The sequence below is a fragment of the Crocodylus siamensis genome, chromosome 15 (assembly GCF_052110815.1).
Source record: "Crocodylus siamensis isolate JL-2025a chromosome 15, ASM5211081v1, whole genome shotgun sequence".
Taxonomy (NCBI): Eukaryota; Metazoa; Chordata; order Crocodylia; family Crocodylidae; genus Crocodylus; species Crocodylus siamensis.
The window spans coordinates 7855937-7873178 of NC_143409.1; the positions used below are offsets into that span (position 1 = coordinate 7855937).

The 17242-nt window shown below is 39.0% G+C and overlaps 1 protein-coding gene across 12 annotated transcripts in view; it reads right to left on the reverse strand.

Annotated features, from left to right (window-relative positions):
• Nucleotides 1–17242, reverse strand: part of MEF2A (myocyte enhancer factor 2A) — a 150680-nt gene that overhangs the window by 73261 nt on the left and 60177 nt on the right. For all 12 annotated transcript variants that reach the window (XM_090029668.1, XM_090029660.1, XM_090029656.1 and 9 more), the window contains one exon: nt 6549–6752. In XM_090029668.1, the coding sequence (XP_089885794.1) occupies nt 6549–6752 (204 nt within the window). The remainder of the gene's footprint in view (nt 1–6548; nt 6753–17242) is intronic.

The following is a 17242-nucleotide window of genomic DNA, read 5'->3' on the forward strand; positions in this document are numbered from 1 at the left end:
AGAAAAGAAAAAAGGATTCTATACAGCTCTAAGTTTACACCTTAGCAGCTGTAACAGGAGAAGCTGCTTTTCAGGAATATTTTGCTTTTAATCCCTTTTTGGCAAATCATTCAGGAGTATGAACAAAGCTTGAAAAGCAAGTTGGTGATGGACTAGGTGCAGAGCATCTGAACTCTGCAGAAAAGCTCTTCTCCTCCCTCTCCCACCACTGAAAGAGAAACCCTCAACGCAAGGGCCAAGAGCGATTAATATGATTCTGTTCCAAAGACATCGCAAATCATGTGTGCTAACTTCTAAAATACAAGGAAGGAAACAGATTTGTTAAGTATGAAATCTAACTGCAGAAGAAATGTAATTTAATAAGGAGAAAACATAACTGATTTCCATAAAATTACTCTCTCTTATACATTTAAAATGTTTTCCACTTCTTCATAAACAATCATGTCATTGCCCTGTTCAAGAGAATTTTTGTTAAAGGTATGCTTCTGCTGAACAGTCAAAAAAGAACCAAGTTATCCACTTGACTTTTTTTTTGAATGATTGTGCAACATGCCAAAATGCTTGACAATCAGCTTAACTTTGCCTGCTCACGATACTAGATCGGGGCGGGCAATTCTTTCGGGCGGAGGGCCACTTACTGAGTTTCAGCAAGCCAGAGGACTGTATGACAGGCAGTCCAAGGCAGATTAATATTCATTTTCTAAATTTTTTTTAGGGGCCCTGCGGGCCAGATAGAATGGCCTGGCGGGCCACATTTTGCCCACCCCTGTACTAGATCCTACAGAGAGATTATAACCCTTGCATCATTTTTACTCTTCCAGAATTTGAAGGTAAGCTTCCCTCTTGAAGGCAGAGAAACACAAAGAACTAGACATATCACATTTGAGAATAAAGCTGAAGTGTTAATCAAGTGTTCAGACAATGCCTTACAAAAAGATCCATTGTAGATGAATGATCTATAAAATAAAGTGTTGACTTCTTGTCTTCACCTCATCATGACAGTGACTCCATGGCAATGGCTTATTCGCATACTTTGTAAAACAGGCAAATTAGGTGATTTAGGGTAGAATTTTCCCAAGCCCCTTTGTTGACCTGACAGCCATTTAGAAGCCTAAGTCTTATTCACAAACCAAGACACTAGCATTCAATCACTTAAAGACACTTTTGAAAATATTTCCCTTAAAACATTAGAACATGTCTGAAAAAACAATGGAGGATCAATCCAATGTTGAGAAAATTATATAGAAAACGACACTGAAGAACTGGCAAACTTAAGAATAGCAAATTCAGAGTTACTGTTTTCACTACATCCTAAAAAGTTTAGGTTTATCATCACAGGAACTGCATATTTTTACTTCAGCTAAGAAAGACGAGACAAGTTAGTGATAATAATAATTTAACTCAGAAATTCTTGGCTTTTTTCTGCTTATGTCAAGCCAATAAACACTAAAAATAAAATAACGCTATGTGTATGAACTGAATTTGTTTCATTTTAGTGGCGACAGAAGACAACAATTTTTCACTATGGTTCATATCTGGTTGCCTTTCTGATGAGATAAAATGTAATAGGAAGATGATTCTTTCACTGACATACTTGAGGGGTCTTGAATGCTTAGATCTTTGTTTTTATGATGACTAGATGCGTGGCCTTATTTACATAGCACACATATAAAGGGGAGACCCAATTCGAGGCAATGAGCATAAAAAAACCTGAAAAAAGGAATTTTTTTTTTAATTCTGTACAACACAAGATTAAATGATGGAAACTATCCCAAGATAATTACCACCCAACATCAATGGTGGCTTGGGCTCAGGAGGAAGAACACTTGTGTATGAGAGATGTGGGTGAAAGACTAAGCTCTTTAGAGTAGGGAACGTCTTTGTTGTGCGTTTTTGCAGATTCTAACATAACGCGGTGAGTGTTACCGAGTCAAGTTCCTAGGTTATAGTTGTACCAGCAATCCTCCTTCCTCGTGACCCCCGCTTCAATCTACTAATACAGGGCTCTCCTGCAGGGCTTGTTGGTATGACTCTGGAACCCAGGCCAAACCCTTCTACCCTTCACCCCATTGCCTACGACTGAGTTAGGGAGCTTTGGTAGCCACCAGTGACTAACACTGGAGGCAGGGGAAAAGAGGGGGCAAGCAGGAACAATGTTTACCCCTTGGAGTCCAGAGCTGTGCCAATACGGTAGCTCCAGCAGCTACACTGGCAAATGATAACCCTACCTTCAGGGGTGGTCTCACAAATCAAGATCAACCCCATGGGGCTAAATGGGTTGGACATCCCTGTATTAGTATGTTAACCAGCCTTTGATGAATTATGACCTTATCTGAAATGAGAGGAATCAGGATGTGAGTGATATAGCAGCCTTTGCTGGAATACTAAGAAGTACCTAAAAATCATAAAAATAAGATGCTGCAGCTTACACGAACTTCCACTAAATTAAACATTTTAGATCTTTAGGTTAAAACAAAGATTCCCAAAATTTTAATTTAAAACGCAGTATTGTAAATTTAGGAGATACTCAGAACTCCCATTTAAAGCAATGATAATTTGTTCAGGGATACGAGGCCTGTATAAATACCTAGAGCAAGGCAGCCAACCTGTGTGGCATGTGTGCCACAAGTGGTGCAGGAAGCCTTTGTGTGGCACACAGTAGATCAGTGAGGAAACAGGAAGCACAGTGGCATATAAGATAGGAAGGAGAAAGGAGAGCAGTAGGTCAAGTAAGAGAAGGGGACTGGAGTGACATTTGGAGAGGCTGGAGGGCCAGTTTGTGGCATGCTTGCCCAAAAAGTTGGCATCCACTGACCTAGATAAAGATGCTAGAATACAAAAGGAGAACCCTGAAATAGATATTTATTTCTGTGTACCCTGCATATTTTTACTGCAACCCAGAAATATCTTATCCAAATTAAATAGGAAACACTTTAATTGAGTTATAATATATGATGGCAAGCGTAACTGTCCCAATTACCCTCATCTGAAATAGATGTTAATTGCCCAAGCAGCAACACTCAGTAAAGCTGCAAAATAATTTGGGAGATGTTTTTAGGAGGTCTCAGAGCCCAAGCTTAGGAAGTTTAAACAAATCTACAGCACTTGAATCCCACCCCCACCCTGTGAACAGAGACTCAAATGGAGTCAGCAATACTCGTGACATTCTCTGAAAGTACAACTTCGAGAGACTTTTCATATTAGCAACACACTATAATACAAGTAACTATTTCTTTTTATGGGATGTAACAATGGAAAAAAAAAGTGTCAACCTCCCTTAAATGTATGAATGAATTTGGTAATTCACCAGTATGGATTACTCGAGGCTTACTGGCCAGAATGGAAAAAGTAGTTGCTAGGCATATGGAAAAGGACAGAAGGAAGACGTACACAACCACTACCTTTAGACATGAATGCATGCAGCTCTAGGAGGAGAACAATTTAATTCTTGAAGGTTTTTCTGGTTTCGACACAGTCCCTCAACTAAGTTTGCTTGCACTTTGTGGATAGTGCCCAAGACAAAGTGCAGGGAAAAGCCAAAAGACATTCTTTTGGAATAGATTGAGGGCTGCTTCTCCATAGATTGGACTGTATATTATGTAGAAAGCAAATTTCTTTGAAGGCTTACTAATATAGCATTCTGATGAACTACATGCAATAAATCTGTAGAAAAGGTATGAAGTAAGAACCCACAGCAGAGACACAGCAAGAGAGCCTTTTCTTATTGTTGGAAGCAAAGGAATTTAAGATGTAATTCCTTGTGCAGTCTTTGGGGTCAGTTCCTAATTAGGGGTATGTGAAGCAGGCTCTATTTGATTTGGTTTCGGATTCAGTGATTTGATTCATCGATTCAGCTCACTGTCCCAATTTGAATCATCCAAATCTGAATCTGAAGATTCCATGTCAATTCACAGAATCAGCGATTCGGCCACAGACACAGCTTTAAAATGTTTTTTCTACATACCTTGAGGTACCAGCACAACTCGTGAAAGCTGCAATGCTGGGGCATATGGAGCATCCCACAGGAGTACAGCATGGGGGGGTGAGGTGCACATGCTCGGCAATGAACCTGGAAGTGGACTGGAAGTACTTCCTGATCCACCTGGGAGCACACAGGGTGGCCCCCCCACAACCTGCAGCTCAGTGATCAGCTGCAGGGAGACCCCAGGTGCCCCCCTAGACTCAGGAGGCACCAGCCACCAAGCCAGGGGAACCTGGGGGGGGGGGGGGGTTCCCCAGCATACTTTCCAGCAAACCTGGAAGTGGACCGAAAGTGCTTCTGGTCCACTGCCGAGTGTGCTGGGGAGCCCACCATGCACACCAGCATCCCAGTACTCACAACCCACCTGCTACCTAGAGGTATGTAGAAAAAATATTTAAGCTGTGTCTATGTCTGAATCGCCGAATCAATTTGGAGAGTTCCAATTCGATTAGGAGAGATTGAATTGGAGGACCCTTTAATTAGGAGATTTGCCCACCGAATCAGGCCAAATCTCCGCCAAATTGAATCAGGGACCAAAGCTTCGCACAGCCCTATTCCTTATCACTATTACAAGACTTGCATGCCTGCCCATATAGATAGGATTTTGGAAGAGGACTCCATCCTCAAGATATTAGTGGTAACATAAGTGTGCCTTTGAAGAAATATATTTTTAACCTGACCAACTGACACCTTGCTTAATTTGCTTACTAATGTATTTGATCCCTCTTCCACCTTCAACTCAGATATTCTTCACAGCAAACCCAATTTAAAGAATAAATTCTTCAAGATTTATTATACTTTCTCTCCCTTTTCCTGCAGGTACATCGATAATTTTATCCCATATTCGTTTTAGTGAAAAATGTATTTGCTTTCCCCCGCCCCAATCTATTTCATAATATTTCTATCAGTACAGGGAATTGCACATTTCACCAAATATGTCTAGTAAGGCAACTTCTTTCCCCTGATGATTTTCACCCATGTAACACTATCTCCTGAATGTTTTAAAATCTTCTTAAAAGATGACAGAGGATCCTTCTTCACTTCCCAGTTCTGTTACTGTGAATTCTGTTTGGAGATGGATCATGAACAGGACAGCCTACCAAATAATATTATTGTTTTACAGAGTCGGCTGCAGAGCTAAATTACCTGTTTAACTCATTGCAGAAGATAAAGCATTTGTGAAGCCTGGCTGGAACACAGGGCCTTCAGGTTAAACACAGACCAAATATGATCAACAGGCATAATGGTAAGTATTGGTCTTGTGCAGAATTGTCTAAAATAATCACTCTTCCTGTCTCAACAGCTTCAGCTTCTTGTGATGACAGCCTTGTAGGGGTCATATGCATGGACTGAACCCAAGAAGTTTACTGCCAATGCCTCTAAACCGAAAGCATCTAGTGCTTAAAGTAAGAGATTGTTACTTTGGAGGCTGCTGCCAAAGTACATAACTACATGTGGAATACCCTCTCAATAGGTGACAAAGAGAAAACACTGCTAGCATGAGTTACAAGAGAACACCATTTTATACGTTACGTCCAGGAAGCAGTGTAAATGTATGCAATACATTTGTCAGTAAATGAGATCCAATTTTCTTTATTTAAAATTAACATTTATTTGTTGACACGCTGTTTCCAGGAACTCTGGATTCATGAGACTTTCATGTCACTGGTTTTCTAGCCTAGCTTCTCCCTTATCTATTTTTAACACATAATCCTTTTTTTTTTCCTTCAAGGACAGATGCTACAGAAAGTTTGCGGGAAATAAATTGAAATAATGGCTTTTAGAAAATATTTTCTTTGAAAGTATTATCAAAATCTTTGGTTACAAAATACTGGGAATGTTTCTATTTTTAATATACACTGAATAAACATGGAAATTAGATACCGCAGATCTGATCATTTCACTGATATTAAAAAAGGAGAAAATAAGGGGTAGAGATATTCAAAAGTTAAAAATAACAACAGTTCTAAAACAATTAAATATTTTATGAACAAGCTGCGCCATAAAAGGCTTAACAACTTCGCTAAAATACAATTATGCAAGAGATACAGACAAAAACAAATTCCACTCTTATTTTTATGTACCCCTTTGTAAATAATGCAGTTGTGACTGCAGCCTCACAGAAATTTGCCCATTCATGTCAGCGTAAGCCTTGCTGACTTCTCTACGAATTCAGCTAGTGTGGAAAGCCTATAATTAGAAGGATAATCCATAAATTCTACTATTTCTTAGATAACAAGTGGGAAGTTACGAGGTCACATTTAAAACATAACTACAACAAGGAAGCAGAAGCAAACAAATGTCTACTAATAGATATTTATACTATTTTATAGTCCAGAAGCTATGGTTCTTTTCACCACCCAGTGCAACTTCAGGGTATAACTGAGAAATATTTAATTGTTAAATATTTGTGGTACATATTTAGTCAAAATGGTTTAAAGCACTCCTTTAAATATACTTAGTTAAATATACTTAGTTAGCATACTTTAAATATGTGCAGCTCTATATTTAATCAACACTAATAGTAAGAAGAGGAGAAAACGGATCATCTTTCCAAAACTGTTACCTCAACAATATCCGAGTTGGTTCGGCTCTCGTGGGGCTCATTGTATTCTGTGTACTTGAGGAGAACTTTGTCCATGTCAGTGCTGGCGTACTGAAAGAGTTTGTTAGAGCTGTTAAAAATGATGAGTGCTATTTCACAGTCACACAGCACACTCAGCTCGTATGCCTTCTTCATTAATCCAAACTTCCTCTTCGTAAAGGTCACCTACACAAGAGAAAAGAGTGATTTTTTTTTCCCCAAATGACAGATCAAAACTTTGAAAGGCACATAAAGACAGACAACAAATACTACATGGCAGTGCATCTTCTCCTCCAGCCAAGAAATCCCTGCAAGCATCTTTGGACTACTATGCATTTTTATGTTTCCTAATCAAACATGAAGTCATACTATTGGTATGGTGATAAATGTCAAGAAGTAATTAGTAGTGGAAAAAGTATCCTATACTAGATGCATAGCTATGTAGTAGTCTAACTATGTCAAATTAGTAATAGAACTGCTAAATAGAATAAAAATTCATCCCAAGAAACAGTGGAGTCCAACTGTGTCAAGTCAATCATACCTGGCACGTCCTTTATAAGCAGCTCCATCCAGTGGCATTATCCACTTAATGTCCACAATGGACAAAGAATGGAAATCAGAACAAAAGTTAGCAAGGTCAAGTAAAGCTGTGGTGACTTATACCCTTTATATTCTAGATACACATTCGGTCACTTAAATATTTCTTATTCTATCACCTGCCCTAGCAAGCATTTGGATAAAAAGCAAAACTGCTCTTTCACTTGGTTTTTCTCTAAATTCCTCGATAAGCCCTTACTGTTTTGGAATACCACTTCTTTTCACCCCAAAATACCAAATAAGCATGTATCCAAGAGTAATTGTTTACTAATGGAGCTTCCAGATCTGGTAAGGTATACTAGGAAAGGGTCCTTTCTTATATCAACAGGCAAGAGGCTTAAAAATATGGTATCCATTCAAAAGTCCCAAAGAAAATGTTAAGGCTATACAAACCAAATACAAGGATGCACTGCTGGTATGTTAACACTCTGGCAAAAACAAAACACCCCCTCCCCAAACCCTGAAATGCTATGAATTGGAAGAAGCTGGCTGGGGAAAGAACCACACCTAGAACTGCTCCTGATTTAAATAAACTTGAAGACCAGTAATTTCTTAGTGAATTCCTTAGAAAATTCTTCCTAATCCTAATGATTCCCTTCCCCCCCCGCCCCCCCCCCAAAAAACCAGTCAAATAGAAAAAGAGCAGGAGACACAGATTTTTCTGTTTTCCTAGCAGCTAATTCCTACTACTACCACTTCACTATTTGTGCATGGACCTCTATGACAAAAATTCCAGTAGAAATGTAATGTATTTATACTCTATATATTCCAATTACTTAGAAATAGCTGCATTTACTTAATCTTTTTGTCACGCATTTTTGTGACAAAAACTCACTATTAGAAGCTAGTAATTCTATAGTTACATGGGATGAACACAGTCACTGTAAAATTAGAAGTTTGGCAAGTGAAATATTTAACAGGTTGCCTTTTTTCTTGAGCATTGGTACCTGCCACTTCCTTTTTTAACTACTGATGAAGTAAAAAAGACTGGTAACTTCAGGAATAGAAACAGGAAAGCACAAGATGACAAACGCTCCTAATACCTTAGCATATGTAGTAAAAGACTGTTTACAAAATATCAACTGGTCAAGCAGATCTATTGCAAATATGCATTATATTACACATTTCCAGCTATTTAGGCAGAAATATAGGGCCTCTATAGATGTGCTCCAGGAGGCAGAGGAGACCTTTTAATTAGCTTGGAAGCACGCTAATTAAAAGCACCTGGAGCTTCACATGCATCAGGGTCCCCCCACTGAAAAATGGCAGCAGGGTGCTTTGAATTAAAGCCTGTCGAACGAGCTTTAGCTTAAAGCACCCCGATGCCATTTTTCAGCACTGGGACACAGATACACGTGATGCCGGAGTTTGCCGAGCGCAGTAATTTCCATGCTCCAGCCGATCCTATTAATCGTCTATGAGCAGCCTCCCTGCATGTGTGCAAGTGCCCATACATTATAATAACTTTCAGTGAAATCACTCTGCATACTTCTAACCCTCATTTAGCACAAAAGATGACTCTGAAAAATGTATCCCAACAAAATAAAACATTGCAAAGTAATACACAATAAGCCTTCAATGCGGCATTGAAATGTTCTTGTCTGATGCTCGTTGACTTCAGCAAGAGTCAGGAATCTAAACATACAGGAAAGTATTAGGAAACACAAACAACAGTGATACGACATTATAGCTCCAATCTCATTCTACAGTTGCACTTAGTTAACCAGCACGCATAGATATCCCTCTTCACTTTCAGCTTTAGACAATATTAAGAATATACTGTTAATTAATGCAATGTTCATTGTCCATCTCCTCTTCACAGTTCTCTGTCAATCATGAACACATTACGAATGCAAGAAATACTCTGTAGCTAGGTATACTCCAACTATTTAATTTTTGCCATCTAAAATGTTTACAAATTGCAGCTATAAACTGAATTTAGAATACCCCGTAGGCCAGCTGGCCTGCCAAACAAAACATGAAACTTCCTATCAAACACTTTTTGTTTACCAACACACATTTTGGGACCCAAACAGAATACAAACTCAGCTCACAAACCTACATTTAACTTCCAAATCAATTCTCACAATGAAATCTTAACAGATTACTCTCAGATCCCTTGAGGACAAAGCAGTAAACAACATGGTGGATTTTTAGACCTAATGGGCAGACCAAGCAAGAGTAATCTAGTTATTGGACAATATTAATATTAACCATATGTGACACTATAAAGCATATGATTTGTATTTTAATGTCTGTGGTTCCATATTAGATAAGGCAAAAATTTTTAAAGATACAGTAGTTTCATTTTTATTTTAAACTAGTCTTTCTATCCAAGATTCATCCAATACCTACATTATTTCTACCCAACGGAGTTAAGGTTGATAGGGTGCTTTAACTGGTCATTTCTAGTTAATAGTGTTCTCAGGGATCTGATTTCCTGTCTTTTCATATACAACTGTGTAAACCTGAGCAGGCTTTTAACCCACTTTGTTCAGCTTCACTTGTTCCCAGTGGTAAATGCAAAGAAGGACTACTGTAGAACAGCTGATGCACTGTACATTAGCACCCTAACTTCTGTCAGTCACTTGTCCATGTACCCAAACCTTAAGATGGACGCAAAACACAAGTCTCAGAGGAAAATCTGAGAAGATAGTGTGATCAGAAATAACCACTAGGAAGCACACAATGAAATTATTAGGTAGCAAGTTTAAAACAAATTTGCACAGGCTAAAATTGGCGTGTGGCACTCACTGACACAAGACCTTGTAACAGCTGATAACTGAACCAGGTACAAAAGAGGACTGTACAAATTCCAGCAAAATACATCCACCAGTAGGTATTATACATGACAGTTAAGTCAGCAACCTCCAAATTAGGATTTCCTAGGCTTTTAAATAACTGGAATCTATATGGGAAGAGGCAGGAGACAGATTAATACCTTTCCCTTAGCATCCACTGTCTGCCACTGAGACATAAAGGATACTGGAGTAGGTGGGAGGAAAGAGAACACTGACCCAGTATGACATGTCTCATATTCTTCATTAAAAATGAACTACAGATAATATATTCTATGTTTAATAAACTAGTTAGTTAAGTAATACTAGAGTTAAAGTGAGCTGCATTCATAAGTAAGAAGTTTCTCAAAGTGTTTTGCTTTTAAAACTAAAACAAACATTAAATGCAGCTTTTTGGCACTTTAACTGAATCACACTTATCATTCAAAAGTAGTTTGACATCAGAAAAACCATAAGTAAAAAAAGTTATCTACTAAATAAAAGGGTTGTTCACCATTTTCTATCACAGTGAAACATAACAGACTAAGAAACGGTGTAAATGAATATTAAGCTACATAATTATTTAGCTTGTAACATGTTTATGATTATTTAGGTATAACATGTATCCTCCCAATTAGGAAAAAAGTAGTACTAAATTTAGTACAAAGGCTACATTAAGTTGCAAATCCATTGCATCATAATGGTTACAAAACAATGAGACTATTTATTTTTCTAGAAGGTTAAAGAATAGAAATACAAAAAAGATTTAAATCAATAATTTTAAATCAAAAGTCTCTTGCTCGCCCTTTATCATCATAATTGAAATTGGTAATTAACTTGTACAAATCTTGCATAGAATCATAGAAAGAAGGACTAGAAGGGAACTATACGATCATCAAGTCCGGTCCCCTGCCATGGGCAGGAGGTAATTGGGCTCAAACGAGCTCAACAAGGTATTTGTTGGGCCTTCTTTTAAAGACTGCCAGAGATGGTGACTGCACCACCTCTGCTGGAAGCGTGTTTCTAGTTACCTGTACAGAAAAGAAGTTTTTCCTTACGTCCAGCCAAAACTTTTCCTCAACTAGCTTGCGTCCATTGGTCCACTGTCTTCCCAGGGTAGGGGAGGGTGGCTTTTCTGAAAAGCTGTTTACCTAAGTCCTGGTATTCTCCCTTGACATATTTGTAGGCAGCTATCAGACTTGTGGCCTCTCAGACTTCTTTTGCTCAGGCTGAACAAACCCAGATCCCAAAGTCTCTCTCCTCAGGGCCTGTCCCCCCAGGCCCTTGATCATGCAAGCGGCCCTTCACTGCACCCTTTCGAGCTTGTCCACATCCTTCTTGAAGTGTAGTAACCAGAACTGAAGGCAGTACTCCAGTTGTGTCCTCACCAATGCCAAACAGAGGGAGAGGAGCACCTCTCTGGATCTGCTGCGACATCTGCTGATGCACGCCAGAGATCTATTTGCTCCATTTGTTCCAATAAAAGATATCACGTCTACCCAAAGAACCTTGTCTGCCTATCTGTTACTATTTAATGTTTACTATTGATAAATGGAGAAAACAACAACATGCTTACTGGTTCTAATATCTTATCGTTAGTCCCCTCTATTGAAAAATAAGTTTTTGGTATATTAGGTTATTGCTTTTAGTAAAAGCTTTTTTGGGAGGGGGTGGGGTCATGAAAAATATCTTGCAAAATCCTAATGGCCTACAAATTAGATAAGCATCAATTAGAGTTATGATCTACTCGTTTTTCCCAATACAGCAATTTCACGTGATCCACATAATGTAGTTTACAATAATTGAACAATTATAAATGGTACCTGTAGCACTGCTATAAGTACAAACTGAATTGTTTTTTCCATCAGAACTCCTGATTTTCCCCCCAGGCTAATCTTAGTTTCAAACTGCATCAAACTGAAATTTCACACACAAAACTGCTATGTACCAGATATTTTTAGACTTAAGAATTGGTCAAAATCCACCAAATATATTTGTCACTCAATAATATTTCATACCTAATAGATCCGGGTGGGAGGAGGGAAAGGTGAAGGGTGAACAGGCATAAAAACAGGTACCAAAAGGCAGGGCAAGGATGCACCTTTGAGACTGATTCAGAGGGTTGTATGATTTTGTACGTGACAGCCTACTTTATCATGTCATGAATGCACTTGCGGAAAGTTTGCTGACAAAGTAAGCTGTTGCCTACAAAAGCTTAAGAGACTCACTGCTCCAGTGAAGTGCCCTGACTTCAGACTAACATGGCAAACTGTCTCTTTCTAACTGGTTCCAGTTAGATGCGTTACATTTGTTTGTCTAGAAAATAATATGAGACTATTTTTTGGATTTTTTAATCAATTAAAAAGTTTGTTAAATTTGCTAGTAATGTATTTTTCCTAGCAATTATATACACATAGTTAATTTTATCAGTAGTTTGTGTTTTGTTTTTTTTACACAGGAGAATTCAATTGCATATTGAATGGTTATGTATTGAAAGGTATTTAGTGAAAGAAAGCTGGGTGGGGTTCAATCAGCTATCACAACACTAAAGAATTTGCCAAAGTAGTTTCAGAATGTTACAACATTTAAGGTTAGTTATGGAAAAGCATAATACTGGGTACCACCCAAAAAGCTCCTCTACTGAAACATTAAAAAGTGTTTATTATTAATCCCAGGAAATCCTGTATACTCCATGTTGATTAAAACAGATCTAAAAATCTCAAAACAAGTTTTAAACAGAGATCTAAAAATATGCACTTTTCAAGTCTTGTTCTAATTAGGCTCAGTGGTGGTCCAATATCTAAATTATGTCAACTGAATATATTCATTAATTTAGTGACATGGGATATTTCTTTGCAGAAATCCTACCGCTTTGATTCTGGAACATCCTGATTTTCCAACCGTTTTAGAATTGTAAACTTTAGTCGTCGGTTAAAAAAAATATTTACTAAATACGCAAGACTTTTCTGTCTCTGCTAGATTCCCTTTTTTAAGACTACCTTTTTAAATACGAGCGCAAAATTTCTTCCCCCAACACCACACACACTTTATTTTGATTATTTCACAAATACTATACAACTCGGGCCTGATGGCATTAAAAAAAAAAAAAAAAAAAAAAAAAAAAGCTCAGTATCACTTGCTCCAGTTCTTATTCCTCTGACAATTGAAAGATTAAGAAGCCTTGTTGTAGTCATGATGGTCCAGGGAATAGGAGAGAAGCAGGATTTATCTGGCAGTATTTTTACTGGACTAAGCAGTTAGGAGAGATGTGGGACAAGCTTTCTGAGGCAAAATGCCCTTGCAAAAGGCATATTGTAATATAAATAATGCATTAAAAACAGAACTTCCAATAAGCAATCTGATATAGCAGAATACTAATTCTTTGGGTCCTTTTAAGAACACATTTTAGTGTTTACAAATAATTAATAAGTCAATGCAAAAATGTGTTTTGTGGATTAACACAAGTCCTTCAGTGTAATTCTAGTATTGATTAGCAAAGAAAAGGTTTGGTAACAGAAGCAACATTGGACTGATTTGATATCTAGTTTACTGTACTTTACTCTTCAGCTTAATGAATATAAATGGCTTACAGCTCACTCAAGTAGTCTGCATTCTTAATTGCCATTACAATAAAAGTGTCAAAGTAATTAATATCCCCCAGAGTAATGGTAGTTTATAAACAATGTTTTGAGCTCAGTTATGTAGTAGGCAACCACTGATCCTCTGCATCACAGTGTACACGTAAAAAAAAGTCCTGTCAGATGCCTGATGAGTGATGAATCTGCTTGTACGGAGTCCTGTAACCACTGCACCAAGACCTTCCACAGATATGCCCAGGCAAGAGTATGGAGAAGTGGAGGTTGGTCAAGACCTACCATCCCATTTTCATAGATTTCACAGACATTAGGGCTGGAAGGGACCTCGGAAGATCATTGAGTCCAGCCCCCCGCCTGAAGGGCAAGAAGTCAGCTGGGGTCATAGGATCCCAGCAAGATAAGCATCCAATTTACTCTTGAAGGTGTTCACTGTAGGTGCTTGAACCACCTCCGATGGCAGGCTGTTCCAGACCTTGGGGGTTCAGACAGTAAAGAAATTTTTCCTTATGTCCAGCCTGAAACGGTCTTGCAGTAGTTTATACTAGTGGTCTCCAAAGTGGGGTGCGTGCACCCCAGCGGCTGTGCAAGACGATCCACTGGGGTGCAGGACGAAAATATTAGAACTTCTATTTATATTTATTTTTTATCTAAAAAAAATAAGAAAGAAATTAAGCTTTATTAATATTTAATATACGGATTGACACTGGCGCCCTCACTCGGTCCATATGTCAGACGGTCATGCGGCACGTACAGTACGTGAGTAGTACATGTATATAATTTATAAATAAATAAATAAATAAATAAACAAACAAACATACATATATTGGGGGTACATGCTCAAAAAATTTTTTATTGATAGGGGTGTGCGATCAAAAAAGTTTGGAGACCATTGGTTTATACCACTGAGACAGAATCCAAAGGACAGACCGAGCCCAGAAGTTCAGGGCCTCAACAGTTGTAGCTTTTCCCAGAGAGCAACATCTAAAAACTGCTGCTGAGTGCCTAACACTTCAGCGAGGGCATGCTGATGTACCAACCCAAAAGTGGGCTAAGGTTTTGAGGTGCACTATACTTGTCTTACTCTGGAGGCTGCACCATTGTAGTATTTTACATGAGCTACCCCGCCACAAGTAACCCCACCGCGTTGTCAAGTTGGATAGACCTTATAGTCATACCCAGGATATGAAAAGGGGGTGTTTCTTAGAAGACAAGAGCTTCTCCCTCTCCCATCTGGGTATAAAACCAGGCACCGCTTCCCCTCATGTTTCTGGAAGAAGATGCACTGAACACCAAGTCATTATTTAATATGCATGTCCATGAATGATTTGCCAGTCTTTTATAACAGAGGGGAAAAAAATGCAAAGATGGTAATTTACTACTGAACTATGTATGCCCTGTGGTCACAAGTCAAGTGAACCTTATATGGCTTCATTATTTCCATCACAGGAAAAAACTACACAGGAAGTAACTTAATATTTCACACACTGTGGGCGATTTGATGTTGAGAAGCCCGGTACATTAGTTGACAGAGTACAAAATGTAGGTGGGTCTCAGACCATCACTGACATGTTTGTAAAACACAAATCTTCAGTCTCCTGACATGAGGAGTTAATTCAATGTCACAAAAGGACATTAAAATCACCAACAAGCAACAGAGACGTCCGATTAGAGTCCAGGCTCAACCTAAAACTTCACATATCCCCCTAGTCACTGCAACGAACAGCACAGGAGCCAATTACACAGGGTAGTCAAGAGATCAGCCAAGAAACTAATTCAAGAGTCAGAGTTTAGCGACTAAGTTTAGCACCACACCAAAAGCAAATGTACAGGTGGTTACCATTTGGTAGGTACAAGAATCAACTAGTCTCCATGTTGTATTATAGCTTGGATTGTATTGCTTTAGCTAAGTTCTTTCTAGATAAAGAACCTCTAAAATAGTAGGACTGAGTGTATGGATATTTATGGTTCCCAGGGAAATAAGTGAGGTCAGCCGAGTTGGAATAAATTGGATACCAACAAATGAAGCATAAGTTAACTTATAACTCCTCTAAGATTTCAAACCAAGTAAACAAAATTAAACAATAGCTAAAAGTTATTGGTTAGCATACTCTCTACCATGTGGACTTCAGTAATTTGTTTTCATCAAACAAAGTGACTATGTCATTGTGACTAATCAAATACAGTCTTTGGCTTTTGCCCAAGCTCCCATAGGACCTTCCTTGCTATATATAGTCTCAGAGAGCTGAAGGCCAGAAAGGATGATTAGATCATCTAGTCTGATTTCCTGTTCATAACAGGCCATTAGGTTTCACCCAGATACCCTTATATTAAAGCCAAAGAGTTTAGCTACACTACAGCATTTCAGTCCTCAGGAGACTAAACCGGTAGAGAGCAAAAGAAATCCAGGCACCACCCAAGGTAAATCACTGTAACTTTTGTTTGTTAAAGTGGTACATATAGCCGTGTAAAAAAGTTTCACAGAATACCTTAGCTGCATGCCAAAAAGTTACGATAGCAAATAGGATCATGGACCTTCCCTCCTCTCACCATTCACACACCACGTGGAACCCCTCTAGAGAGCCTTCCTTGGCTCACAGGAAATATGTGGCCCAACAGGAACACCACTATAGATAGCGTAACGTACAAATGTTTCATCAGAATAGGCTATGAAACAAGCGTCAGAAAGCAGAGGCGTAGCAGGGCAGCTCTGCACCTAGAGCAGCGACTGCTTCCATGCCGACTGCGGCAGCTGCTTTTGCAAATCCCCACAAAAGCAGTCGACCGAGTTGCTGCCCTGGTAACCCCTGCACTCAGTTACACTGCTGTCAAAAACAGCACAAAGAAGAATTTTCAGCTTCAGCCTTATTTGATTTTAGTTGTGCCATTTCCTGAAGGACTGTGGGTTACGACAGTTGAAGTGATGGTGAGGTGGGTAGAATTCCAATTGTGGATCTTAATTTAAACATGATCCAATAAGACCATAGGAAGGTAGGGCTGGAAAGGACCTCCTCATGAGATCACCTAGTCCAGCCCCATGTTCAAAGGAAGTTCATCACTGACTAAACCAGCCCAGGAAAGTTTCTGTCTAACCTGCTCTTGAACATTTCCAGGGAGGGAGATTCCATGACCTCTCTGGCTAGCCTGTTCCAATGCATGACCATTCTTATTAGTCAGAAATTTCTTCCTAATTTCCAACCTGAGTTTCCTCTGCTGCACATTGCTCTTAGTCCTGTCCCCAGTGGCCATACAGGATAGTCTAATCTCCATCCTTTTTGTGATTACTTAAATCTTTCAAGTATTTGAAGATTTATCAAATGCCCCCTCAGTCCCCTATTCTTCAGACTAAATAATCTTAGTTCTTTCGGCCTTTCATCACAAGTCATGTTTTCCAGGATTCTAATAATTTTTGTCACTTTCTCCTGCGACTCTTTTTTAATCTGCCAACATCTTTCTTGAAGCGGGGGCCAAAACTGGATACAATACTCCAAGTGAGGCCTCCTCGCCAGTGCTGAACAGAGCAGAATAATCACCTCCCCTGACTGGCAAGCAGCACTCCTGTTAGTACAACTTAGCCTCCAGGCTTTTTCCCCACAAGAAGAGCACACTACTGGCTCACATGCAACTTCTGGTCTGCTGTAACCCTCAGGTCCTTCTCTGCAGTACTGCAGCCTAGCCAATCAATCCCTGGTCTGTATTTGTGTCTGCA